This window comes from Ambystoma mexicanum, chromosome 2q (genome assembly GCF_040938575.1).
Source record: "Ambystoma mexicanum isolate Mex_15411 chromosome 2q, UKY_AmexF1_1, whole genome shotgun sequence".
Taxonomy (NCBI): Eukaryota; Metazoa; Chordata; class Amphibia; order Caudata; family Ambystomatidae; genus Ambystoma; species Ambystoma mexicanum.
Window position 1 is genome coordinate 1,149,167,373 of NC_090924.1, and position 27,828 is coordinate 1,149,195,200.

Below are 27,828 nucleotides of genomic sequence, written 5' to 3' on the forward strand. Positions count from 1 at the left end.
TCTCCGGCAGGATAAGCGGTCGACGATGCGGTCGAGGGAGTCCTTCGATTGCAATGTTCTTAGGCAAGGAGCGGACGGCTCCGGTCGTCGGCGGCACGGCGTCAAGTGGTTCCCACGGCTGGGCAACACAACTTCGACGGGCCTCCAGCGGTTACACAGACCTGCGAACCCTGGTCGACGGCAATGGACTTCGACAGCGTCGATGTCCGGGTGCTTCACTTCGATCTCCTCGGCGGTCCCGTCTCGGGTCGGCAGCCTTTCGAGGGTCTGACTTCCAGGGCACTTCGGCGAAGATTCAGCGGTGCTCGATGGTCCCTCGGAGCACGGGAAGAGGGTGCCTAGCCAGGTCCTCTCTCGGGTCAGTCCTCGACGATTTCGACAACCTTCAGTTCTGTCGAACCAAATGCCACAGCAAGTCTTCTTCTTCCAGCTGGACGTCGAGGATCAGCAAATCCAGTTACTCTTGAGTGGAGACTCAGCTTCTGAATGCTTCTGAACAATTTCCAGTGGTGAGAGGTCCCCAGATATACTATTCTGTCTCTCATCCACACTGCTGGCACACACACAGCAGCCAATCACACAGAAGGGCATTCATGCAGTCAGTCAGCCAATCAGGCACACAGTGCATTCAGGCCACACTCCTCCCTTTCAGACACTCACAACAAGGAATGTGGATTGGGACAAGTACCCAGCCATTCAACACTACACACTGCATTCAGGCCAGTTTCGGGCAGGGCTGTCTCAGTCTTTGTCTCACATGCCAGAAACCAGACAACCACAACAAGAAGTGTATATTGGTCACACACTCCATTCACCCAGGTCCCACCCACAGGAGGTACCCACAACATACAGTCAAAGGGAAGGCTCCAGTCAGTCTAGCTGGGCCTTCACAACAACACCATATATGGAACTTCCACCCAACAGCCAGTCAGGGGGAAGGGACAGAGTCAGGGCTTCCCAGGACTTTGGGAAAAACAAGACAACAGGCAATAGAAAGCAAGAGGCCACAGGGGCCATCTTGTTTTCTATCAGGAATCAACTGATCCCAATGGCAGGGCCTGGGTATCCCAAAATGGAGGACACTCAGAGCACCTGTCAAGTTCAGCATGGAGCTGCCACCAGCCCATACCCTGCTCTGTGGGCCACCCACAGGTGCCCAAAAACATACACTAGGGGCACAGGGTTGTACCCCTACCCAGGGGTGCCATAAGGGTATCCCATGGGTCTGTTCACCAAACCAAAAGAGAGAGCTGCACTGCCAGGAGTCCCAAATGGACTCCTGGGCAGAAAACATAACAGAACACACGATAAAAACAGAAAAAGGACAAGGATTCAGAGGCCCTGTCCCTCAGATGCATTTCCAGCATCACAGTGACGTTCATAGTGACCAGTTTAAGGGAAGGGCTTAGTTGCCCCACCTGATGTTAAGAAACCTATCATATTCTCTCACTTTCCCAGACGAGTATGGCACATATACTTAGATGTTCCCTTAGACCCTATCACAATTGCCACTATGTTTTTGTAGTTTGCCACGTAGGATGACGTTGGTAGACACGTAGGTTGTCCTCATCAATGACTATTGTTTTATAAAAGAACGCTTTTTTAAGATACATTGGGAGAACTTACGCTGAGACATCCGTTGATATCTGTTGTACTCCCTGTTTTACATAATTGATATTTTAAAACAGTTATCTTTTTGCCAACTACCTGAGTCGTTTCGATTATTGATGTTTGAATAATTTCTGCATCCCCATCCATCTCAAGGGTATTGCTACCTCGTCTTAAAGAGCTGGAGTCCCCCAGTTCAAGTGCATGGTAATTGGTTTCAAACCACATAGCCCCCGCTTGAAGTCATGCCTGAATGGGTGCAGTGCACACACACTGTTCACCTTTGAGCAACTAATTCAGTGTGCTGGTGCAGCGGCCCTGGAATACCGGCGAAAGTATCATAATACAGATGCTGATATCTTTAACATGATCCTAATTTCTTTTTTCTTTTTTTTTAGGTTTTGACCGTGAAACTGTGAAGAGCAATATTCGACTGCTATTAGAAAATGCTGTCAGAAAACGCCTGATGGCTCATCGTAGGATTGGATGTCTTTTGTCAGGTGAAACACACAATTTAGCCTTTTTCTAAATATTTAAAATCTGTCTCATAACTTTAGTATACATGTACTCTGTTTATTTATAAACATAATTTCATACCTTTATAGGAAGAACAAATGAACCTTGTGTTACAGTTGAATAGTACGTGTAAGGTGCTAGATCAGTTTCCGTGTGCTGGAATAGGTCTGTGAGGTTCTATACCAGCCTGTTGGAGTAGCCATGATTGTATTGCCCTTCTACTGTTTGGATACATGATATGTATCTCAAGATGACTGGGCGCTGTGTATGTGATGCAGCCATTGAGAATGTGCCTATATCCTTTCACTAATAAGCAATATGGTACCATGAGCTCTCATAGCTGGACCACCAAAAGCTGGAAGGAAACTCAAGCTAGATATCTAGATATCAGAGACTTTGTTCAATGATCTACAATCTAAATCCATTAATGAGCTAATATTTACATCACTCCTGAAATGTTATTGTTTTGCTCGGCCTAAAAACTTCATAAAGGTATGCGTGTACATGTGTTTAATGTTACGTTGTGCTACTTTTGCATCCAACCATATCCAAGTGCTGATACCTTTTATGCGACTAACTGGAACTATTATGTTGAAATGGTAAGTTGCATTAGCTTTTGAAAGTGGTCTTGCTTAAAATATAATTTCTCAGCACTGGAGTCATGTACTTACTTCCAATAGATGCGATTATGTGTCTGCTTCTTATCCAAAATGCAGTGCTTAATTTGTAAAGAATTGTCATGAACACTGCTTCCAAGGAGCCAGGACCAGCCCAATGTCCTTGGAAGCAGGCCCCTAACCCTAATCCTAGGCACCAGCCGGTCCCCACGGGGACCTTTTGGACCATGTCCTGGCGCCGGTGGCACCAGGCTCATCAGAATCATCGGTCCCGGCACTGGAAGCGCCGGGCTCATAATATGTGTGCAGATGCTTGGGTGGACTTACCTGCAGCAGACCATGCTGCTTACTTACCAGCCTCTTAGAAGTCCTCTGTGAACAGGGACTACTTTCTTACCTGGGTGGGGCAAGCTCCACTCCCTGGATTCAGCACTGGAAAGCTTCTGGAACTGGAACTCTTTTCTTACCTAGGCGGGGCCGTGGAGGAAGATGCCTCATCACTCCAAGGCTATTTAAACCACACCCGATAGACAAAACGTGCTTCGCGTTATTCTGCATCTGCAGCAGAACGCTCACCGAGTCTGTTCGAGCCTTTCTTCTTACGATCCCGAATCTGCAAGAGTCATACTCACCATTCCTGCATCCTGAATCTGCAAGAAGCATACTCACCATTCCTGCATCCAGTCGACAGCAGCACCTGCAGAGACAAGAAACAGCAGGTTAGCAAGGCAGCCTTATCTCGCAGTGCTACTCACCTGATCCATCGGCTGCGGTCATTTTCGGCACGCTGCACCTCCGCCTGCAAAGACAAAAGCATTGTCACTACTTACCGGCACTCCGTGAATTCTGGATTTCTTCACACTGCATCGCCGCCTGCAGAGATAAAAGCATTGTATCTACTTACGGACATTCCGCGGACTCCGGCGCTGCAAACCAACTTCTGAAAGACAAAAGAAGAGACATTAGACAGGTATTTACTTACGCCCATCGCGCTCTTCGCAATAGAACGCCTGCTCTTCAGCACGAACTACGCTGCAAGGAAAAGACAGTTAGAGCGCTTGCATTTACTCACGCATTTCCAGGCGCTCCACTCCATCTTCCTCAAGAGTCCTGCAAGACAAAAGGGAGAAAAGCATTATACGAAGTCCTGTTCAATGTTAACGTGCCTTGCACCTAAAGACTATAAAGACTAAAAAGGTGTCTGGAAACTCACCGCTCGTGCAGTTAACGACGGTAACAGTCTTCTGAGTCCAAGAGGCCTATGTTTCACCAGTGAAGGAACTGGCAACAGCGGCCTGCACCAGACGCAGATGGAGAGCCCAGCATTTACCTATCTAAGGTGAGCACGTTGACCTGGGGGCTCTACGGAGAGGGAGAGAGAGGAAGAGGGACATTGAACAACCCAGACCATTAACCCCCATATTCTTTCACCTGCAGAAACCTCACCCTACGAGTTTGACACACAGTGCAAAGAGGTTCGACCCCAGAAGCCCATCGGGTTCTGCACATCACCTTTCGAGTCACAGACACCTTCCTGCCAAGATCAGCGCCTCCGTGGGAATCAGGTGAGCGTTACAGAACGCGAAGCCCACTGCAAAACTCCTACCCAGGCGCAATGGAAACCTCAGACACTGATCACTTAGCCCAGTTGCTCGGGGAATTAAGAGCAGAAGTACATGCAGCTCGTCAGGAAACAAGCTCTCTAAGAAGAGAACTGATAATTTCCAAGGAGCGAACAGACGACCTCGCTAGGCAATTGCTACAAACGCAGGGAGGACAGACACCCCTGCCCGCTCCAGGAGGAAGCTATCCTTCTGCATCATCTGTAATTCCAGTGCAAATCAATCTACCTGGTAATGTGCCCTTGGCTCCGCCCGAACGTTTTTCTGGTGACCCAAAGAAATTTGCTGTGTTCCTCAACCAGTGGCGCTTACATTTCTTATGTCGACCAGCTGCATTCCCAACAGACCAGACCAAAGTGGCTTTTGTGCTTTCTTATCTCAGTGGCAGTGCCGCAGATTGGTCGATCCCTTTAGTCACCCAGGATGATCCGGTTTTACATGATTTCCAGGCCTTCCAGTCCAGCATGGAGAAACTGTTTGCAAGGCATGCACAAGGGCAGGCCTTGGACAATGAACTTCTTTCATTACGACAAGGTAATCAAGACCTCTTGACCTATATAGCCTCATTCAACAGACTCATAGTGGAAACTCAATGGCCCGAGGATAAGAGAATAACGCTTTTCTACAGAGGCCTGCGTGGAGAGCTCAAGGATGTGTTAGCTCAAGTTGTGAACCCTCCACAAGAATGTTCGGACTATATTGACTTAGTCGTCCAATTGGACCACAGATTACAGAACAGGAAGGCTGATCGTTCTAAATTTGATACCCGAGTGTTTTCTAAACCACAGACTTCTACTAAGGGAGCTGACACTGTGGAACCCATGCAAATGGGGGGGATGAAAGGTCCTTTAACTCAAAAGGAGCGGGAAAGAAGAAGACAGCTGCAATTATGCCTCTATTGCGGGAACTCGGGGCACTTTCTTCGAGACTGTCCAGTGAAACTAGCTAAGAAAGCTGTAGGAGCCGCAGATTCCAGTACCTCAAGTTCCGAGCAGGGAAACGACCTAGCCCGGCAAGTGTAGAGGTCCTCTTGCCGAGCGTTAAGATCTGTCCCGTGACCTCGCATTTCGTGGTGCCCATGGTCCTCATTAATCCTGCACGTCCGGATCGTTTGCATGCAATTGAAGCTTACATCGACAGCGGAGCAATCGGCAATTATGTGGACCGTGAAATGGCATCAAGGATGAATCTACCCCTTGTCCCTAAGGCAGTAAAAGACGTCATTACTACAGTGGATGGCACAGAGATAGCCTCCGGACCAGTAACGCACGCCACCCAAGAAGTGACGCTAGTGAGCCAAGATGGACACCGGGAGAAAATCGTGTTCGATGTGATCAAGGCCCCTCAGTTCCAGATCATTCTGGGAATCCCTTGGTTAGAGAAGCACAATCCTCAGATCAACTGGCGAGCAAAGACGGTTCAGTTTCCAGAATGTTTTACCACTTGTTATCCTCGGCCTGAAGTTTCAGTGGCGGCGATCTCTTCAGAGGTTCCCACATTGCCTCCCGACTACCAAGAATTCCAAGATGTCTTTCGGAAGGATCAAGCTAACACCCTGCCTCCTCATAGGTCTTACGACTGTCAAATAGACCTGATACCCGGAACAACTCCTCCTTGCAGTAGGATGTATGCCCTCACCGAGCCAGAGAATCTTCATCTCAGGCAATATCTGGACCAATACCTAGCTAACGGGTTTATCCATCCTTCTAAATCTCCAGCTTCCTCGGCTTTGTTCTTCGTTCCGAAAAAGGAAGGAGACCTTAGAACTTGTATAGATTACCGCGCCCTGAATCAAATCACCGTTAAAAACAGATACCCGTTACCTTTGATCCCTGAACTCCTGGACCAAGTCAAAGAAGCATGCATATATACAAAGTTGGATCTCAGAGGAGCCTACCACTTGGTACGAATAAAAGAAGGCGATGAGTGGAAGACGGCCTTTCGCACCAAGTATGGGCTATTCGAATATTAAGTGATGCCCTTTGGACTTTGTAACGCTCCTGCCGCTTTCCAGTATTTTATGAACAATGTCCTTAGAGAACTCATAGATGTGTGTGTTGTTGTCTACATTGATGACATCCTTGTCTATTCATCATCTGAAGAGGAACATCAGAAACACGTTAAAAAGGTTCTCGAGAGACTGCGTCAACATAACCATTTTGCCAAGCTTGAAAAATGCGTTTTCAACGTAACTGAAGTTGAGTTCTTGGGATTCATATTGTCACCTAATGGGGTTCATATGGATTCAAAGAAGGTCGATGCAATCATCAAGTGGCCATCACCAACCTCGGTAAAAGGAGTTCAAAGCATGTTAGGCTTCGCTAACTTTTACCGCAGATTCATTCCTGAATTCTCTCGGCTAGTCCAGCCCATCACCGCTCTGTTAAAGAAGAACAAACGTTTTGAATGGTCTACAGAAGCAGAACAAGCTTTTCAGGACTTAAAAGCTAAATTCATTTCTGCTCCTGTTCTAAAACATCCTCGCACAGAACTCCCCTACATCGTGGAAACGGATGCTTCTAGTCTTGCTATGGGGGCAGTGTTATCACAAAGAGATCCGGTCACACACCAATTACATCCAGTAGCCTTTTGGTCCCGCAAATTCTCGGCTTCCGAGATCAACTATTCAATTACAGACAAGGAACTTTTAGCTATCAGATCGGCCTTTAAAGCCTGGCGGCATTATCTTTTGGGAGCCAGACACACAGTCACCGTAATGACTGATCACCGCAATCTACAATATCTGAAGACGGCCAAAGCTCAGTCTTCCAGACAGCTTCGTTGGGCTCTGTTTCTGGCTGAGTTTGACTTTATAATTACTTATCGACCCGGCAGTAAAAACGGAAAAGCAGATGCCCTCTCTCGGATGGGAGTTGATGAACATTTGACCAATCCAGAACCAATACCCATAATCCCAGAACAAAGGCTTTTGGGGTTGGTCAACGCTCAATCCTTTGAAGACATCAAGACTACAGTCAAGTCACTCCTAACTCCGGCCGATTTGCAGGACTGGCAATTAAAGGGAAAAGAATTCTCAGTGGATCAAGACCTACCATATTTCCAAGGGCGATTGTACTTGCCCTGTGAGAAAATACAAAAACAAGTAATTTCCTGTTATCACGACTCTCTAATGGAGGGTCATCCTGGCATTACCAAAACCATGGAAAAGATCAAGAGACATTTCTGGTGGCCATCATGGAAGAAGGATATTAGAGACTTTGTAATCTCCTGCGGTGTGTGTGCCCAGAATAAAAGTCAGAAAGAGAAACCAGCCGGCCTGTTACACCCTCTGGATATTCCTCCCTGTCCATGGCATACCCTGTCCATGTATTTCATCACGGACTTACCTCCATGCTCAGGGTATAATAACATTTTAGTAATCGTGGATCTATTCTCCAAGATGGCTCACTTCATTCCCCTGAAGGGCCTACCTTCGGCTTCGGTATTGGCTCGAGAATTCTTAGAAAACATTGTTCGGTTACACGGTTTTCTCTCGGTTTTAATCTCCGATAGGGGAAGTCAATTCATCTCCCACTTTTGGCGAAGTTGCTGTCGTCTAGCCCAAATTGATGTAAGATTTTCAACCAGTCACCATCCCCAAACTGAAGGACAAACCGAGAGGACAAATCAGACTCTAGAGCAATATCTGCGTTGCATGCTCCAACAAACTGAAAACCCTTGGAAGGATATTCTTTGGATCGCAGAATACGCTTACAACAATTCAACTCATTCTGGAACCGGGAAGACTCCCTTCTTCCTATTATACGGACATCATCCTAGAACCTCTAATCTGGATCCTCCCCAAGAATTCGAAACACCTGCTGTGGATCATTTGCACTCTGAGATTACCCCTGCTTTTAAAGAAGCCACTGCCCATCTGCAAAGAGCTAAAGCTCAAGTCAAAAAGGGAGCAGATCGACACCGTAAAGAGGCCCCTCACTACGCAGTAGGAGATCAGGTCTGGTTATCCACTAAGCACCTGCCTCTAAAAGGACCCCGCACCTTCAACCCGAGATATCTTGGACCTTACCCCATCTCTACCATAGTTAATCCGGTGGCGGTCAAATTAGAATTACCTGCGCATATGAAAATACATCCAGTATTCCATGTCTCCTTATTAAAACCAGTACAACCAGAAACCCGATTGGCTGAACTCCCAGAACCTGTTTTGGTAGACGGAGAACTCAAATTCGAAGTAAAGAACATTCTAGACTCCAAGATCTCCAAATCTAAGTTATATTATCTGGTTGATTGGAAAGGATACGGCCCCCAGGAAAGGTCTTGGGAACCCTCTGAATATGTCCACGCACCTCGTCTGGTCAAGAGATTCCATCGGAATCACCCTGACAAGCCAAAACCCCCGGAGAAGACATGCTTAGGAGGGGCCTTGAGGGGGGGTACTATCATGATCACTGCTTCCAAGGAGCCAGGACCAGCCCAATGTCCTTGGAAGCAGGCCCCTAACCCTAATCCTAGGCACCAGCCGGTCCCCACGGGGACCTTTTGGACCATGTCCTGGCGCCGGTGGCACCAGGCTCATCAGAATCATCGGTCCCGGCACTGGAAGCGCCGGGCTCATAGTATGTGTGCAGATGCTTGGGTGGACTTACCTGCAGCAGACCATGCTGCTTACTTACCAGCCTCTTAGAAGTCCTCTGTGAACAGGGACTACTTTCTTACCTGGGTGGGGCAAGCTCCACTCCCTGGATTCAGCACTGGAAAGCTTCTGGAACTGGAACTCTTTTCTTACCTAGGCGGGGCCGTGGAGGAAGATGCCTCATCACTCCAAGGCTATTTAAACCACACCCGATAGACAAAACGTGCTTCGCGTTATTCTGCATCTGCAGCAGAACGCTCACCGAGTCTGTTCGAGCCTTTCTTCTTACGATCCCGAATCTGCAAGAGTCATACTCACCATTCCTGCACCCTGAATCTGCAAGAAGCATACTCACCATTCCTGCATCCAGTCGACAGCAGCACCTGCAGAGACAAGAAACAGCAGGTTAGCAAGGCAGCCTTATCTCGCAGTGCTACTCACCTGATCCATCGGCTGCGGTCATTTTCGGCACGCTGCACCTCCGCCTGCGAAGACAAAAGCATTGTCACTACTTACCGGCACTCCGTGAATTCTGGATTTCTTCACACTGCATCGCCGCCTGCAGAGATAAAAGCATTGTATCTACTTACGGACATTCCGCGGACTCCGGCGCTGCAAACCAACTTCTGAAAGACAAAAGAAGAGACATTAGACAGGTATTTACTTACGCCCATCGCGCTCTTCGCAATAGAACGCCTGCTCTTCAGCACGAACTACGCTGCAAGGAAAAGACAGTTAGAGCGCTTGCATTTACTCACGCATTTCCAGGCGCTTCACTCCATCTTCCTCAAGAGTCCTGCAAGACAAAAGGGAGAAAAGCATTATACGAAGTCCTGTTCAATGTTAACGTGCCTTGCACCTAAAGACTATAAAGACTAAAAAGGTGTCTGGAAACTCACCGCTCGTGCAGTTAACGACGGTAACAGTCTTCTGAGTCCAAGAGGCCTATGTTTCACCAGTGAAGGAACTGGCAACAGCGCCCTGCACCAGACGCAGATGGAGAACCCAGCATTCACCTATCTAAGGTGAGCACGCTGACCTGGGGGCTCTACGGAGAGGGAGAGAGAGGAAGAGGGACATTGAACAACCCAGACCATTAACCCCCATATTCTTTCACCTGCAGAAACCTCACCCTACGAGTTCGACACACAGTGCGAAGAGGTTCGACCCCAGAAGCCCATCGGGTTCTGCACATCACCTTTCGAGTCACAGACACCTTCCTGCCAAGATCAGCGCCTCCATGGGAATCAGGTGAGCGTTACAAGAATTCAGTGACAGGGCTCAACATTTCTCTTTGTCGGCCACTGGTGCTTTATGCAGCCCTTCCCACAAAAAGTCAGGATGGTGTTGAAGGCTTTTTAGCTTGGAAAATTGTAGGTATTTGACAAAAGGATAAAAAGTTTTATCACAGTGAAGGCAGTGACAACTGGTGAACTCGAATAAAGACGGTGGTGTAAAACGCATAAGCAAGTGAAATGAGTGAGCAAGATTCACTTCTTCCACAAGGTTTTGAGGGGTTTCAGATCCATGAAAAAGTATGTAAATATGAGAATAATGGTTGATGTTATAGTATAATTTTCAAAATAATTGGCTAAGTGGGTATAGGTTTTACGTACACTTATGAAGGGAACATAAAACAGATGCAGAACGAGTAACATGAATGCAGCCTCCTTTGTAGAGAACCGGTTAGCATAGAAAGTGTCGTTTTTACATAGAGCAGGTATGGTATGGGAAACAGAGCAAGCTTCCTTCACAAATAACAGAGACAGTTGCAGGTGGAGCAGGTCAATCTTCCAGTGCAGGGTTTAGAACAGTCACTGCATGGACCTCAACAAACAGGACTTCTCATATGTTGAACACATCTAACAGCAATGCAAGCTGCATTCTCAAATAACAGGTAAAGTTGCAGGCACAGCCAGTCAATCCTCATAGAACAGGCTCAGCATGGGCCTCAGCAACCCAGGATTCTCACACATATAGAACACATCCAACAGCAATGCAAGGTTCCTTCACAAATAACGAACAAAGTTGCAGGTGCAGCAGATCAATCCGCATAGAACAGGCTCAGCATGGGCCTCACAAATCCAGGCTTCTCCCATGTAGAGATCGTAGAGAGGCAGTGCAAGCTTCCTTCACAAATAACAGGCAACGTTGTAGGTGCAGCAGATCAATCTTCATAGAACAGGCTCAGCATGGGCCTCAGCAACCCAGGCTTCTCACATGTAGAGATCATCCAGTAGCAGTGCAGGATTCCTTCACAAATAACAGGTAAAGTTGCAGGCACAGCCAGTCAATCGTCATAGAACAGGCTCAGCATGGGCCTCAGCAGCCCAGGCTCCTTGCACATGTAGAACACATCCAACAGCAATGCAAGCTTCCTTCACAAATAACAGGCCAAGTTGCAGGTGCAGCAGATTAATCTTCATAGAACAGGCTCAGCATGGGCCTAAGCAACCCAGCCTTCTCACTTGTAGAGATTGAACAGCAGCAGTGCAGGCTTCTTTCACAAATAACAGGCAAATCTACAGGTGCAACAGATCAATCTTCATAGAACAGGCTCAGCACGGGCCTCAGCAACCCTGGCTTCTCACATGTACAGATCATCCAGCAGCAGTGCAAGCTTCCTTCACAAATAACAGGCAATTTTGCAGGTGCAGCAGATCAATCTTCATAGAACAGGCTCAGCATGGGCCTCATCAACCCAGGCTTCTCATATGTAGAGATCATCCAGCAGCAGTGCAGGATTCCTTCACAAATAACAGGCAAAGTTGCAAGTGCAACAGATCAATCTTCATAGAACAGGCTCAGCATGGACCTCATCAACCCAGGCTTCTCGCATTTAGAGATCATCCAGCAGCAGTGCAAGCTTCCTTCACAAATAACAGGCAATGTTGCAGGTGCAGCAGATCAATCTTCATAGAACAGGCTCAGCATGGGCCTCAGCAACCCAGGCTTCTCATATGTAGAGATCATCCAGCAGCAGTGCAGGATTCCTTCACAAATAACAGGTAAAGTAGCAGGTGCAGCAGATCAATCTTCATAGAACAGGCTCAGCATGGGCCTCAGCAGCCCAGGCTTCTTGCACATGCAGAACACATCCAACAGCAATGCAAGCTTCCTTCACAAATAACAGGCCAAGTTGCAGGTGCAGCATATTAATCTTCATAGAACAGTCTCAGCATGGGCCTAAGCAACCCAGCCTTCTCACTTGTAGAGATTGAACAGCAGCAGTGCAAGCTTCTTTCACAAATAACAGGCAAATCTACAGGTGCAACAGATCAATCTTCATAGAACAGGCTCAGCATGGGCCTCAGCAACCCTGGCTTCTCACATGTAGAGATCATCCAGCAGCAGTGCAAGCTTCCTTCACAAATAACAGGCAATTTTGCAGGTGCAGCAGATCAATCTTCATAGAACAGGCTCAGCATGGGCCTCATCAACCCAGGCTTCTCACATGTAGAAATCATCCAGCAACAGTGCAAGGATCCTTCACAAATAACAGGCAAAGGTGCAAGTGCAACAGATCAATCTTCATAGAACAGGCTCAGCATGGACCTCATCAACCCAGGCTTCTCGCATTTAGAGATCATCCAGCAGCAGTGCAAGCTTCCTTCACAAATAACAGGCAATGTTGCAGGTGCAGCAGATCAATCTTCATAGAACATGCTCAGCATGGGCCTCAGCAACCCAGGCTTCTCACATGTAGAGATCATCCAGCAGCAGTGCAGGATTCCTTCACAAATAACAGGTAAAGTAGCAGGTGCAGCAGATCAATCTTCATAGAACAGGCTCATCATGGGCCTCAGCAGCCCAGGCTTCTTGCACATGTAGAACACATCCAACAGCAATGCAAGCTTCCTTCACAAATAACAGGCCAAGTTGCAGGTGCAGCATATTAATCTTCATAGAACAGGCTCAGCATGGGCCTAAGCAACCCAGCCTTCTCACTTGTAGAGATTGAACAGCAGCAGTGCAGGCTTCTTTCACAAATAACAGGCAAACCTACAGGTGCAACAGATCAATCTTCATAGAACAGGCTCAGCATGGGCCTCATCCACCCAGTTTCTCACATGTAGAGATCATCCAGTACCAGTGCAAGCTTCCTTCACAAATAAAAGACAAAATTGCAGGTGCAGCAGATCAATCTCCATAGAACAGGCTCAGCATGGGCCTCAGCAACCCTGGCTTCTCACATGTAGAGATCATCCAGTAGCAGTGCAAGCTTCCTTCACAAATAACAGGAAATTTTGCAGGTGCACCAGATCAATCTTCATAGAACAGGCTCAGCATGGGCCTCATCAACCCAGGCTTCTCACATGTAGAGATCATCCAGAAACAGTGCAAGGATCCTTCACAAATAACAGGCAAAGTTGCAAGTGCAACAGATCAATCTTCATAGAACAGGCTCAGCATGGACCTCATCAACCCAGGCTTCTCGCATGTAGAGATCATCCAGCACCAGTGAAGGGTTCCTTCACAAATAACAGGTAAAGTTGCAGGTGCATCAGATCAATCTTCATATAACAGGCTCAGCATGTGCCTCAGCAACCCTGGCTTCTCACATGTAGAGATCATCCAGCAGCAGTGCAAGCTTTCTTCACAAATAACAGGCAATGTTGCAGGTGCAGCAGATCAATCTTCATAGAACAGGCTCAGCATGGTCCTCATCAACCCAGGCTTCTCACATGTAGAGATCATCCAGCAGCAGTGCAGGATTCATTCACAAATAACAGGTAAAGTGGCAGGTGCAGCAGATCAATCTTCATAGAACAGGCTCAGCATGGGCCTCAGCAGCCCAGGCTTCTTGCACATGTAGAACACATCCAACAGCAATGCAAGCTTCCTTCACAAATAACAGGCCAAGTTGCAGTTGCAGCAGATTAATCTTCATAGAACAGGCTCAGCATGGGCCTAAGCAACCCAGCCTTCTCACTTGTAGAGATTGAACAGCAGCAGTGCGGGCTTCTTTCACAAATAACAGGCAAATCTACAGGTGCAACAGATCAATCTTCATAGAACAGGCTCAGCATGGGCCTCATTCACCCGGTTTCTCACATGTAGAGATCATCCAGTACCAGTGCAAGCTTCCTTCACAAATAACAGACAAAGTTGCAAGTGCAGCAGATCAATCGTCATAGAACAGGCTCAGCATGGACCTCATCAACCCAGGCTTCTCGCATGTAGAGATCATCCAGCAACAGTGCAAGCTTCCTTCGCAAATAACAGGCAATGTTGCAGGTGCAGCAGATCAATCCTCATAGAACAGGCTCAGCATGGGCCTCAGCAACCCAGGCTTCTCACATGTAGAGATCATCCAACAGCAGTGCAGGATTCCTTCACAAATAACAGGTAAAGTGGCAGTTGCAGCAGATCAATCTTCATAGAACAGGCTCAGCATGGGCCTCAGCAGCCCAGGCTTCTTGCACATGTAAAAAACATCCAACAGCAATGCAAGCTTCCTTCACAAATAACAGGCCAAGTTGCAGGTGCAGCAGATTAATCTTCATAGAACAGGCTCAGCATGGGCCTAAGCAACCCAGCCTTCTCACTTGTAGAGATTGAACAGCAGCAGTGCAGGCTTCTTTCACAAATAACAGGCAAATCTACCGGTGCAACAGATCAATCTTCATAGAACAGGCTCAGCATGGGCCTCATCAACCCAGGCTTCTCACATGTAGAGATCATCCAGCAACAGTGCAAGGATCCTTCACAAATAACAGGCAAAGTTGCAAGTGCAACAGATCAATCTTCATAGAACAGGCTCAGCATGGACCTCATCAACCCAGGCTTCTCGCATTTAGAGATCATCCAGCAGCAGTGCATGCTTCCTTCACAAATAACAGGCAATGTTGCAGGTGCAGCAGATCAATCTTCATAGAACAGGCTCAGCATGGGCCTCAGCAACCCAGGCTTCTCACATGTAGAGATCATCCAGCAGCAGTGCAGGATTCCTTCACAAATAACAGGTAAAGTAGCAGGTGCAGCAGATCAATCTTCATAGAACAGGCTCAGCATGGGCCTCAGCAGCCCAGGCTTCTTGCACATGTAGAACACATCCAACAGGCTTCTTTCACAAATAACAGGCAAATCTACCGGTGCAACAGATCAATCTTCATAGAACAGGCTCAGCATGGGCCTCCTCAACCCAGGCTTCTCACATGTAGAGATCATCCAGCAACAGTGCAAGGATCCTTCACAAATAACAGGCAAAGTTGCAAGTGCAGCAGATCAATCTTCATAGAACAGGCTCAGCATGGACCTCATCAACCCAGGCTTCTCACATGTAGAGATCATCCAGCAGCAGTGCAGGATTCCTTCACAAATAACAGGTAAAGTAGCAGGTGCAGCAGATCAATCTTCATAGAACAGGCTCAGCATGGGCCTCAGCAGCCCAGGCTTCTTGCACATGTAGAACACATCCAACAGCAATGCAAGCTTCCTTCACAAATAACAGGCCAAGTTGCAGGTGCAGCATATTAATCTTCATAGAACAGGCTCAGCATGGGCCTAAGCAACCCAGCCTTCTCACTTGTAGAGATTGAACAGCAGCAGTGCAGGCTTCTTTCACAAATAACAGGCAAATCTACAGGTGCAACAGATCAATCTTCATAGAACAGGCTCAGGATGGGCCTCATCCACCCAGTTTCTCACATGTAGAGATCATCCAGTACCAGTGCAATCTTCCTTCACAAATAACAGACAAAATTGCAGGTGCAGCAGATCAATCTCCATAGAACAGGCTCAGCATGGGCCTCAGCAACCCTGGCTTCTCACATGTAGAGATCATCCAGCAGCAGTGCAAGCTTCCTTCACAAATAACAGGCAATTTTGCAGGTGCAGCAGATCAATCTTCATAGAACAGGCTTAGCATGGGCCTCAGCAGCCCAGGCTTCTCACATGTAGAGATCATCCAGCAACAGTGCAAGGATCCTTCACAAATAACAGGCAAAGTTGCAAGTGCAACAGAACAATCTTCATAGAACAGGCTCAGCATGGACCTCATCAACCCCGGCTTCTCGCATGTAGAGATCATCCAACATCAGTGAAGGGTTCCTTCAGAAATAACAGGCAATGTTGCAGGTGCAGCAGATCAATCTTCATAGAACAGGCTCAGCATGGGCCTCATCAACCCAGGCTTCTAACATGTAGAGATCATCCAGCAACAGTGCAAGGATCCTTCACAAATAACAGGCAAAGTTGCAAGTGCAACAGAACAATCTTCATAGAACAGGCTCAGCATGGACCTCATCAACCCAGGCTTCTCGCATGTAGAGATCATCCAACATCAGTGAAGGGTTCCTTCAGAAATAACAGGTAAAATTGCAGGTGTAGCAGATCAGTCTTCATAGAACAGGCACAGGATGGGCCTCAGCAACCCCGGATTCTCACATGTAGAGATCGTACAGCAACAGTGCAAGCTTCCTTCATAAATAACAGGCAGAGTTGCAGGTGCATCAGATCAATCTGCATAGAACAGGCACAGCATGGGTTTCAGCAACCCAGGCTTCTCTCACATGTAGATCTTGTTCATCATCAATGCAAGCTTTTGAATGATTCTCTCACACAGAATAGGTCAGCTTGACCTGTGGTGTTCTTCTTTGATAGCTAATATGTGTTAAGGATTTCAATCAGGCGATACACTCTGCTCTCGGCCTAGTGTACAGCGCAATGGAAAAACATATTTGATATATAGATTCAATTATTTGAAAGATGCACCACTCGTATCACACCCCTTACTTAAAAATACCCATGGTCACGCTGGACCAGGAATCAGGATGGTTTGTAAAAGGTAGTATTTATTTATTTAAGATCAAAATCACAATATATATTTTAATCGATACAACAAGCACCAATGGGGTGACAGAACACTGAATAATATCTTTAATACACTAGAAATAATTAATGAGCAAAACAAATGCAGCATAGAAATAATACTTTTGTGTTGGTTCAGATCAGATGGCACTATGGTGAGAGGTTCCTCCTGCAACACCCCTCAACCCCCAATAGGCGATGCAAAGAGATGGAAGGTGAGAGCAGGTATTCAGGAAGAGTACAGATCAAACAGTGTGTCACTTCCCCCTTCCCCCTTTATACAGAAAGAGAAAAACAAATTGTCAGATTGACTTTTAAAGTGGCTGAGCAAGAACTCTAAATGTGTGGAAAAATGCTTCAATTATTCTAAATTCCTACAGGAGCTGCTTTGAACAGTTGCACACAATGACAAGCAATGATTTAGTCAGCAGAAAACATTTGAAATCTTAATTGGAAGCAAATGGGAGCTATTTCACACGTGTAAACATTTCTCAAAATGGGAATTTGCGGCCAACTTTTCTGTGCGCGATATTCACGGTAATGTTTTGAAATGTGATTTTGGGTTCTATGTATAGCTATGGATGTTAGGTACAAGTGGGAGTTTTAATTTCGTTTTTCTATCACAAAAACAAGGGAGTTATAGAGGTTTTAATAAGGTTGTTTTTGCAAGATAGGCGCGAGAATGGAAAGAGGCTTCACTTTTAAAATCAGAAAAATATTGACTATGGATTAGAGCATCCAAGCTAAGCCAGCAGGACGGCACAACGTAAGAGTCAGGAGTGATTCGCGACTCAGTCCTGGTTCCTCGCTGACCATCTTGGAGCGCTAGGCTGGTCACTCGGATGAAATTAATAGATCAAAGTTGACAAAATTACTAGGAAAAGGATGCTTTTACAGATGGACAGAATAAGATTTCACTACGGATTATAAACAATATTACTGATTATGGAAGTAAGGATAGTTCAGAGGTTAGGAGGGGACAAGATAATGCACAGTAATCAACAGTTTCTAGCTTCCTGTTAATACTCACAAAACAAAATGGATTTAAGATTTTGGACCGTCAGGATTCTGGACCATTGAATCGGATCTATCAGGGACTGACAGCTGGGCACATCGGACTGGACAGGTTCAGCAAGGCGCTCTGGTCACAGCACGGCACAGGTCTGGACGGAATCTGCCCTTCTTGGTTCTGAGGGTATTTCGATTCAGCAGGCAAGCATTAACAGCACGCCCGGCTGTATTATGATGCTTCCCCTAGGCTTTTGGGGTTCTGTTCTAGAATTTGAGCCTTAGCTGAGAATGGTTCAGCTATGCAATAGGCCTTTGCTTTGCCAAGTTTCTGGAGTCTGGAACAAGGAAGATGTAGATTTCAGCAGCAGGGCGCTCTGTCAACAGTCAGGAGAGTGAGTGGATCAGTCTGTATGTGCTGTCAGCTGTCTCTATTTATCCTTTAAAAATGACATCACAAAGGGGTGTATGGGCTGGCTTAGCTAAGCTTGCCGCTGTGAGCTGGGATAGGACCACACTTTATCTCCACCTTGGATTTGGGGTGATTGGATCAAGGCCGGCTGATGTCACATTTTATGATTTGCTTTACAGTCCTCAGAGACCTACCTTTAGCCACTGGTCACAAAATCGGATCTTACACTAAACGTTAGTCACTTTTATACAAATTACACACAAAGATGCCATATTTTATGCAGCATCTTTTCATCAAAATCTCACAGCTGTAGGATCTGGTATCTACTTTCTACAGAATTTTTTCCTTTTCGCTATGCACACAGTTTCCAAATTTCATGCAACTTTCCACAAATGTGTGTGTTTAACATGGGAATGAGTGTATAAAGTTTCACAATTCTAGCAGAAATACAGACCCCATGAACCCACATTTCTTGCCATTCCTGTGCAGAATAAGCTACACGGTTGTACTAAGTTTTCAAAGGTAGTGCTAAAATGTAGGTTAATGAATCTGCCATTTTCAGATTTTGCACCCCTTTTGACAATAAGTTATACCCCTTCTAAAAATGTCCATTACATAACCTGTTAACACCAAATGGTCAGTATTTGTCACTCCTTGAAGCATGTGGTGGCCCCCTCCTTTGGAATTTGCTTCTGTCAGCCAGGAGTTTCCTGGCCTGCAGCAGTTTTACGGCCTTTCACACCTGCAATATCCTGGGTTGGAGGATGTCCATTGTTCCTTAACTTTCTATAGACAAGAGTCTGGGCTAACCAGCAATTAACACCTCTCTGTGAATGTCTGCTGAGAGGAAGGCCCTCCTTCCACGAGAAAAACCTACTTTTCCAGTTCTTGCAGCCCCAGCCACGCTAGTTAACTTTTAAATCCAGCAAAACCAACTTTGTTGCATCAAACATAAGTACATTATTTTCTTAGTCTTAAAATCTGTGGGATAAAAACACAACTAAGATCTGTATTCCTTTTTGGCAACAATCCTTTTTCTGTTTGCTAATCCAGCAGGCTTTTGAGTTTTAGCTCACTTTTAAAGTTTCATCAGTAACTGACAGCTGTCATTCAGGTGGCACAGGGTATTGCACCCAGATTTTGGCAGTGGCTGTCAGTTTACAGACAATCCAGTTTTCTGATGAATGTTTTGCTCTTCATATTAGGACTTTGTATGTTCATAATGCTTCATTAGATACATGAATTTTAGCACCAGGCAAGATTTTAAATGTTGTGTTATAGGCATTTTGGAGTTTTTAGCAACAAAGCAAATGTCATTTGAAAGCACATTTTTGGGTTTCACTTGCAAAGTGCTGCTTCTCTGTCTGCACTCTGTTTGCTGGTCAGGGGACCCACTGGCACATTTATGCAGGGTGTGCTCTATTCCACCGCACATGCACCATGGGTGTCAGGTTGTACATCCCTTTTTTGTGTGCTGAAGCACATGTTTTTTGTAGGTTTTTGGCACGCACAAGGGTTTTGCCGCCATTGTTGCTGTTTCCTTCCCCATAACTGGCAGGGTGATGCCGCATAGCATTGCGGAGTGGTTCAATACATCCCACAGAGCCCCCCCTCCTGGCTTGATGTTGACCGCCCGTCAAGGGGAAGTCGGGAGATTGGGATGTTCTTTTCTTTTGTCCATGTGGAGAAATTCAGCTGCTACTCCCATTACTGTTGGCGGGACACGCTCTTCTCGCCGGTTCGGGTCAGTAGTGTTGCTGGTTTTGGTCGGGAGTATCGAGCGGCACTCCAGGCTCCTTGGGTCTTTCTTCCCGGTCCCCGAGTGGTCCTCCTTGGTAATCCTTTGGAGAATTCCTAGTCCAGATGCTAGAAGATAGAATAGAGCATGGTTATGGATATTTTCCCACTACTGTGTCCACATGTCCTTTGGGGATGTCAGCAGTGGGAAAGACACTTGCATTGGTTATAATGGGCCCTTTTCCCTAATCTGGGTTTCCGGTTGGTTCCTCTATTTGCTGCAAAGTATGCCTGGAATGGCAACTCTTCAGCTGGTTTATGTGGACCCACTTGTCTTCCCCTTCGGCCAAACTGCCCTTGGGGATGCAGATTCTGTAGGTGAGTCCTGGGATGGTCACCTCTCCTCCATTTCTGAAATTCCATTAATAACTAGGGTCCAAATTAATATCAAGTTTCTTGAGGAGGTCCCGGCTCTACGGCGGGTAGGGTCTGGTCTTTAAGGAGTTTTTTTAATAGTGCTTCGCTGATGAAGATTTCTTCGCTCTTCAAGTCAACTCGGGTGAGGACAGACTCCTACCCATCATTTAACTGAATCGGGAGGAAGCGCTGTTCACCCTTTTTTCAGAATGCCAGTTCTGTGCTGGTTTGATGTCAATTTTGGCTATGAACTTGGAGTTTTCGGATGGTACATTAGTATACAATTTCAATGTATCTCCCTCCAGGGTGGAATGCCACTTAAGACTGGAAGGGAGGCTGATTTGCAGGCTGATTTGCAGAAATGGAGAAGAGTTCACCTCACCGTTTGGTGGTCCCATAGCTATGATGGTGACATGGGGTGTATCATTGTTGTGGAAGTAGAACCTAACTAGGTCTGGTTTTTTCTCAACCATGTGGCATGTGCCATTTAGACTCACATTCTTGACGCTTTGCTTTAATTTAATTGGCTTGTGGGTCTGGGTCCAGAGGACCTTGTTCGCACAATCTATGAGGGGAGACAGCCTGCGGAGGATGTCGTTCCCTAATAGAGAGGGGGTTCCCTCTGGCACCACAACCAAGACCGGGTGCTTCATTTTGTGTCACCCCAATTTTAATTTCCAGCTCTGCAGACCCTTCAACAGGAATTTCCTTCCCATCAAAGTTCTGGAGCTGTCCAGGAAGAGGGGTGAGAGGGATTTGGTATCCCTCCCCCTTCCCGAATTTAGCTGCTCAAAGACCCTCTTTGACAGCAAAGTTGCTTGGGATCCAGTGTCCACTAGTGCTGGAATTGCACATTGCCCTTGCACCTGGATGGAGGCATACAATCTACATTCCTTCTCCTTCAGGGGGCAAAGGTATTGGGTGCTCTGGGCAAGCGTGATGGTCAAATTGCTTATTTCTGACTCTGACACCGGGATAGTTGAGTCAAGAGAAGGTGTCAGAGTTGGGGAATTTGGCACCGTATTTTGACACACTGCTATTTGGGAAGTCACGGGCACCCCTTGTTCTGTTTCTGGGTTGCCCCCCCCCCTTCTGGAGGCAGTGAACAGGAGTGGTTGGTGAGGTTCGGAGTTCCTCTTGGGCTGGTTCTGAGTTGCTCCTCCCTTCTAGGAGACGGTCCCCAGAATGGAGTTGGATGGTTTGGGTATCTGAGCACACAGTTTCATGCTAAGTGATTTGAGGAGTCTCGGGCTCCTCCCTTTCTGATCCAGGGTTGCCCCCCCCCTTGTTGGAGACAGTCCTCAGAAGGGCTTTGGTGAGCTAGGGACTCTTCTTCCTCTGGTTCTGGGCCGCCCCCCCTTTCTGGAGGCAGTCCCCAGAATAGGTTTGGGCAGGATCCTGGGTGTGAGCTTGGGGATCTGTAAAGAAAACAGGATAGTTGAATATGGGGGGAGTTTTGGGCTCCCCGGTTCTGATTCTGGGCTGCTCCCCCCCTTTTTGGAGGCAGTCACCAGAATTGTTTTGAACAAGGGGATTTTCTTGCTGGTCATTCTGGGGTTTGATGATGGGCGGTTTTAGCTCAGTCCCCACATCTACCCAGTCTTGATCAGGATCTCTTGGGACCCATTTTTCTTTGGGAGGAGTGCCCCCATCCATGAAGGAGAAGATCCTTTTCCCAGAATCCTCTGAGGAACCCTCTCCTTCAAATTGAAAGATTTGCACCTCCTCCACAAAATGGGCCTTTTTAGGCTCATTATTTCTCCTACCCACCATCTGTTACTGGGGTTGCAGACTTTCGGGAGCATGAGATTCTGGTTCCGGTTCCTGGTTTTCCAGGGGCTTTCCACAAGTGGGGAAAGAAGCTTCCTCTAAGGCTTTACACCTCCCTTAGCCCTGTGCCTCCTCCCTTGGAACTGGTGGGTTGTCGGGGTTCTTCCCCCGTCATTGTTCTGGAGGACCAGACCCTTGATTTGAGGAGTTCTGAGTCGCCATGTTCATTGGAGGGTTTTGCTGCGCCCTCAACATGCGACCCAGATCCTGTGCCATGTTCTGGACGAGGCGCTCCAGTTGGGACACCTGCTCTGGCTGGTATGGGGTCCGCTGGTCTACCCTTGGTTGATCACAGGAAGGGTAACTATTCCTTCTCCCATAGATTAGGATGGTTAGGATAGTTTTGGTACCCCCCCACCCTTGGCCTCCCCTCTCCCGATTTGGGCTGTCTGGGCTCAGGAAAGTGGGGAAAGAAAGAAGGGTTGTTTTGGGCGTTGAGGTTTGGCGGGTACCGGGGAAAGAAAGTTGGCCTGGCATTTGGGGGATTACTGCCCTCCTGGGGAAAGTGAGGAAGGAATATTCCTGGGTTGTCAGCTGCCTGGTTGTATCCCCCCCTTGGGCTGGAGGAGGCCACACATAGCCCAGCATGGGTCTGTTGCCCTTGTAACGGGGGCTGATGTAGTGTGGGGAGTTAGGGGTCCCATTTGTGGGGTTACCTCCCTGACTCCCTGTTTAGGATTGGCCCGAGGGCCTTCTGGGTCTTGGGTTGGTAGGATTCTGTGCAGGAATGTTTTTAAGCCCCCCATCTCCAGATCTAAAATGGGGGCAACCTTCACTTCCGCCACCTTAGCAGCAGCAGGGGTGTTGGTTGGTTTTGGGCTTTTGTTAGCACTATTACTTTCTAGTGGCTTTTGCACTACAGAGTTGCTTGTTCAATGACCCAGTCTAGTGATCTTTTGTCATGAAAGTCCCTCACTAGCTGGGTCATAATGTATTTAGGGAGGGCGTGAAAGAAGGTATTAATAAATTCCCTACTGTCTCTGCGCACCCTTCTGGTGGTCTGCGCAAAGGCACATTTCAGTTCTTGGACAAATTCTTGTGGGGCCTGGTCTTCCCCACATTGCAGGTTGTAGGCTGCCTTGCGGGCCTCTTGAGGGTTTCTATGGATTGAAAAATGCTTCAAGATGGCCGCCCTATAGGTGGACCATCTTGAATGGTTCTGATCCTCCAGTCCCGCAAAGAAGCTGGAGTATTCAGGTGAAAATATCCACTTGACATACTGAATACAGCTTTGGCTGTCCTTCAGGTGGAACGTTTCCATCATTTGCTCAAACAATTCATGGTGCTCCCAAACCGAATATTTGACATTTTTGTGTTAGGGCGTTATGATGCTCCTAATAGCCTTGATTTGCTTCAGGGGATCTTTCAGTGACGCTCTCTTAACTTTGTTGGCCTTTTTAGTTCTGGTCACCCTGGTCCACTCATCCTCTGACTCAGAGGCACTGCTACCAGAGGTGGCTGTCTGATCCTCTAGGCTCTCCCTGATTCTGTGAGCTTGGGAATGGCTGGCAGAATGTGGGGGCCTAGTCTCTTGAGATCTGTGGCGCTCAGAAGAGTCTTCTGACTCTCCCTGGCTCCCAGGATTGGCTGAGTACCCCTCCCCCACCCCCCACTGTCCTAGCTGGGAAGAGGTTTTTAGGATGCTCTTTGTGGGCCTTGTCTCATGGAATTCCCCACCAAATTTGACTGACTGATCTCTTGGTAGGTGATATTTCTGAGGATCCAGTTCTCTGATTCTGCCCTCACTGGAGTCTCCCTGATCAGGGAAGCTGGCCCTAATATTTGGGAACCTGTACATAGATGCCAGCCCATCCATTTCTGGGAGGCGTTGATCCGTCATCCCATATTTCCCATTGTGTTGAAGTCTACCATCCCTATGGCCCTTGGTTCATATGAGCCATTGGGCATGGGGGTGGCAGAGTCCATGGAACTGAAGCGATTAAAGTCCCTGATGCCAGGTTTCCTGAGGTTATGCTCATGGCTCATGGGTTTCTCTCTCCCATCTTACCTCATCTTTTTCAGCCCCTACTCCCTGATAACTTGCCAAAATGTGACCCTTTTGTTCCTCTATTAAGGCCTTACTGGTCTCTATGAGTTGTTCTTGTATGGCTATCTGTCTATGAAGCCTGTCATTCTTTTCACACAGAGCCTCATTGTTTTAAATGACTGACTTCCTGGCCTAGGGCGTCTCTCTCCTGACTTAGAGTGCCCCTCTGCTATGCCAGGTCGCACTCTGTTTGGGATTCTAGGTCTTTAACAATTAATTTATTATTTTCCTCTTTTAATTTGTCTATGCGGTCTTGTAGGATGACTAACTGTTCGACACAGACTCTGTTAAAATTCAATTGCTGCTCTAGCTTTTGTTGGCTCTGTTGTAGAGAATCCAACCTTTCTTGACACTCTTTTTTCAGTGTCAGTACCTGGGCATCTTGCTCCGCATTCTTTTGCAGTAAGAGAGACAGATCTTCTTGCAGTTTGGTGGCATACTGCCTAGCCTCTGTTTCAGATTCCTTGCTATCTTGGAGCCTTTGCTCTGCAGAGTCCAGATTGCTCTGGATTTTCTGCATTGCTTCCCCTTGCCTCTTTGTGAAGTCGACATGGTCTGCATATTTTTCCTGTATGACTCCGATGTGGAGGTACAGCTAGGCCACTATTTTGGCAATTTTGCATTGCTCCTCTTTTATTTTAGGGGTCATGTACAGCTCACTGAGTGATTGATGTAATGGCCCCTTGTCCTGCCAGATATTAAGGTTGTTTCAGTGACTTCTTGTTTTATTCCCTGCAGCCATACCTGTTCGTCCTGTTATACCCATTCACCCCTGACAAACAATTTGTGCAGTAGGTGTTCCCTTGCAATATTGATTTCCACTGGGGTCGCCATTCCAGAAATATTAATTTCCTTCTGGCTTATTTCACAGTTACTTTACTTTTTCAAACAGGCCTGATTTCTAGAGTTTTTATTTTAGGGGCGCTTATACAGTGTAGCACAGTACTCACACCACACAAAGTATTATTACTCTGCAGGTTTAGACTGCTGTGTTAGACTGTCACGGGTGGCAATTGATCAAACCCCAGACTCGGCCCCCAGATTTGTTAAGGATTTCAATCAGGTGATACACTCTGCTCTTGGCCTAGTGTACAGCGCAAAGTAAAAATGTATTTGATACATAGATTCAATTATTTGAAACATGTACCACTCATATCACCCCCCTTACTTAAAAATACCCCGGGTCACGCTGGACCAGGAATCAGACTGGTTTGTAAAAGGTATTATTTATTTATTTAAGATCAAAATCACAATATGTATTTTAATCGATACAACAATCACCAATGGGGTGACAGAACACTGAATAATATCTTTATACACTAGAAATAAGTAATGAGCAAAACAAATGCAGAAAAACAGAACTGTGTATTGCTAAGCAGGAAGCCCAAATGCACGCCTAAAGGAACCTAAGTTCAGATATTCGATTAATGACTTTTGAGTGGATTGTATACCCTAAAGGGTTTAGATAGATGCAAGTAACTTAAAACAGTCTTTTACTGAATTAGTAAAGGTTGTACAATATTGTTTTCAATGGTACATTCACTGTCAAGCATGTAATTCAATAGACCAAAGATATAGACAAGTCTTTGCAACAGTGTTTAGAGATATGGTTCATTTTAATTAACCAATCAACGTTTTTGCAAACATACATTTCTGACACAGTCGTCTAATCAAACAACATAAAAACATAACATAAGTATCACGACGATAATACAATTGTTACAGTGTTTGTAACTGTAATCTGAGACGTTTGTCTCGTGGGGTGATCTGCTCCCTATTGGGACGCCATGTATGAATTTTATAAACAATCAACTCCCTCCAGGGAAGCCCTTTGCATATTATATAAATGACCAACGCGTTTCAGATCTACTGATCCATCTTCAGGGTGGGGCTTCACTGTTCCTAAATATGGTGAATAATTTACAATTACAAGATCCGTAAATCTTTCCCTGTGAAAAATACAAACGAAGAAGTATTTTAGTATTAAGGATGAGTGAATTGAGCTAAGTCACATGGCTGAGAAATTAAACAGAGGCTAATGATACTGACCTCTTCCAAGGGATTTTTAGATTCCAGATTTTGACCTGATAAGAGGAAACAGGAAAATCACTCAGGTAACATCTACTTAGGGAGCCAGACTGCTCACAATTAAGTTACTTCCTATATACCAGACCTATAAACTCACCCAGTCTTTAAATGAAGGTCACAGGAGACTGGGACAACGGGGAAGTATGGTCAGCAGAGTCCTAAAAGAGGGTGAATGCACTTGTTCAATTTGAGTTTAAGCTACTCATTTCTTTTGTAGTCAGGGAACGCCATAAATCTAGTCATAATTTGTAAAAATGGCCGGTCAAGTCTTGTTATCACATTAAACCACGTGTATCTCACTAAAGTGAAAGGGACACATCAAGTGACTACCGTAAAGCCTGCTCTGTGGCTCGCTAACACGCTAAGTCTGGACAATTACCTAGTGTCAGGACCTCTCCATACGAGCAGACCGCTGCTGTGAACGCAGTGCGGCCGTGGTTGGCATTAATTGATGTCCCGACAACCCCGCCAGGCGCGTGAGGCCATCGGCAGGTGGCCATTTTACTGTGGGCGTTCGACCCTAGCGCCGTTGTCAAGGCAATACAGAACGCTATTCATATGGACAAACTTGAGTGCACTGCTTGACATTACTCTTTCCGAGCCGTCACTGGTCTGTTGGGTTTCCATGGAAATCAGGAATCTAAAGCCGTCAAGGTGAGGACTCGGGACCGGAATGAGCTGTAAGTGATGCGACTGGGGGCACTACCGCAGCTCAATAGAATCCGCGGGGTGCCCCCATATCGCATCCATTTTGGAAATTTAACTGTTAGCGAGTTCCCATGCGGCCATTCTAATGCCGCTTAGAAGGTAATAAAGGGTCTGGCAATCAAAAGGTCAGATGATACATAAAAGCAACAATTCGATGCGGCTGTTCTAATGCCGCTTAAATGTTAATAAAGGGTCTGGCATTTGAATATCGGATCATACATAAAAGCAACATGCAGACAGAGTTACACCATCAAACTAACAACAATATGCAAGAATGTTCCATATTTACTATGTCACAAAACCAGAAGCAAATTCAAACAAATCAGTTGAATATCGATAAGGTGCTAACCTTACTGAACTTAAAAGTGACGTAATGTTAAAGGCCACTCCAATGAGCCATAACACTGATACACAGAAAGAAAATGAATGCCATATGAGAAATGCAAGTCTCTGTGGTTATGCAATAAGATTTCACAGAAAGCACATTAAGTCCAAATGCAGCACAGAAATAATACTTTTGTGTTGGTTCAGATCAGATGGCACTATGGTTAGAGGTTCCCCCTGCAACACCCTCAACCCCCAATGGGCAATGCAAAGAGATGGAAGGAGAGAGCAGGCATTCAGGAAGAGTACAGATCAAACAGTGTCTCACTCCCCCCTTCTCTCCCCTTACACAGAAAGAGAAAAACTAAGTGGGCTTTTCAATTGTCAGAATTACTTTTAAAGTGGCTGAGCAAGAACTCTAAATGTGTGGAATTTTGTTTTACATTATTCTAAATTCCTACGGGAGCCGCTTTGAACAGTTGCAC

General features: G+C 46.4%; 1 protein-coding gene across 1 annotated transcript in view; it reads left to right on the plus strand.

The window, feature by feature from the left end:
- Window positions 1-27,828, plus strand: part of ASNS (asparagine synthetase (glutamine-hydrolyzing)) — a 299,686-nt gene that overhangs the window by 71,825 nt on the left and 200,033 nt on the right. The window contains exon 5 of the mRNA XM_069648540.1: window positions 2,007-2,108. Coding sequence (XP_069504641.1) covers window positions 2,007-2,108 — 102 coding nt within the window. The remainder of the gene's footprint in view (window positions 1-2,006; window positions 2,109-27,828) is intronic.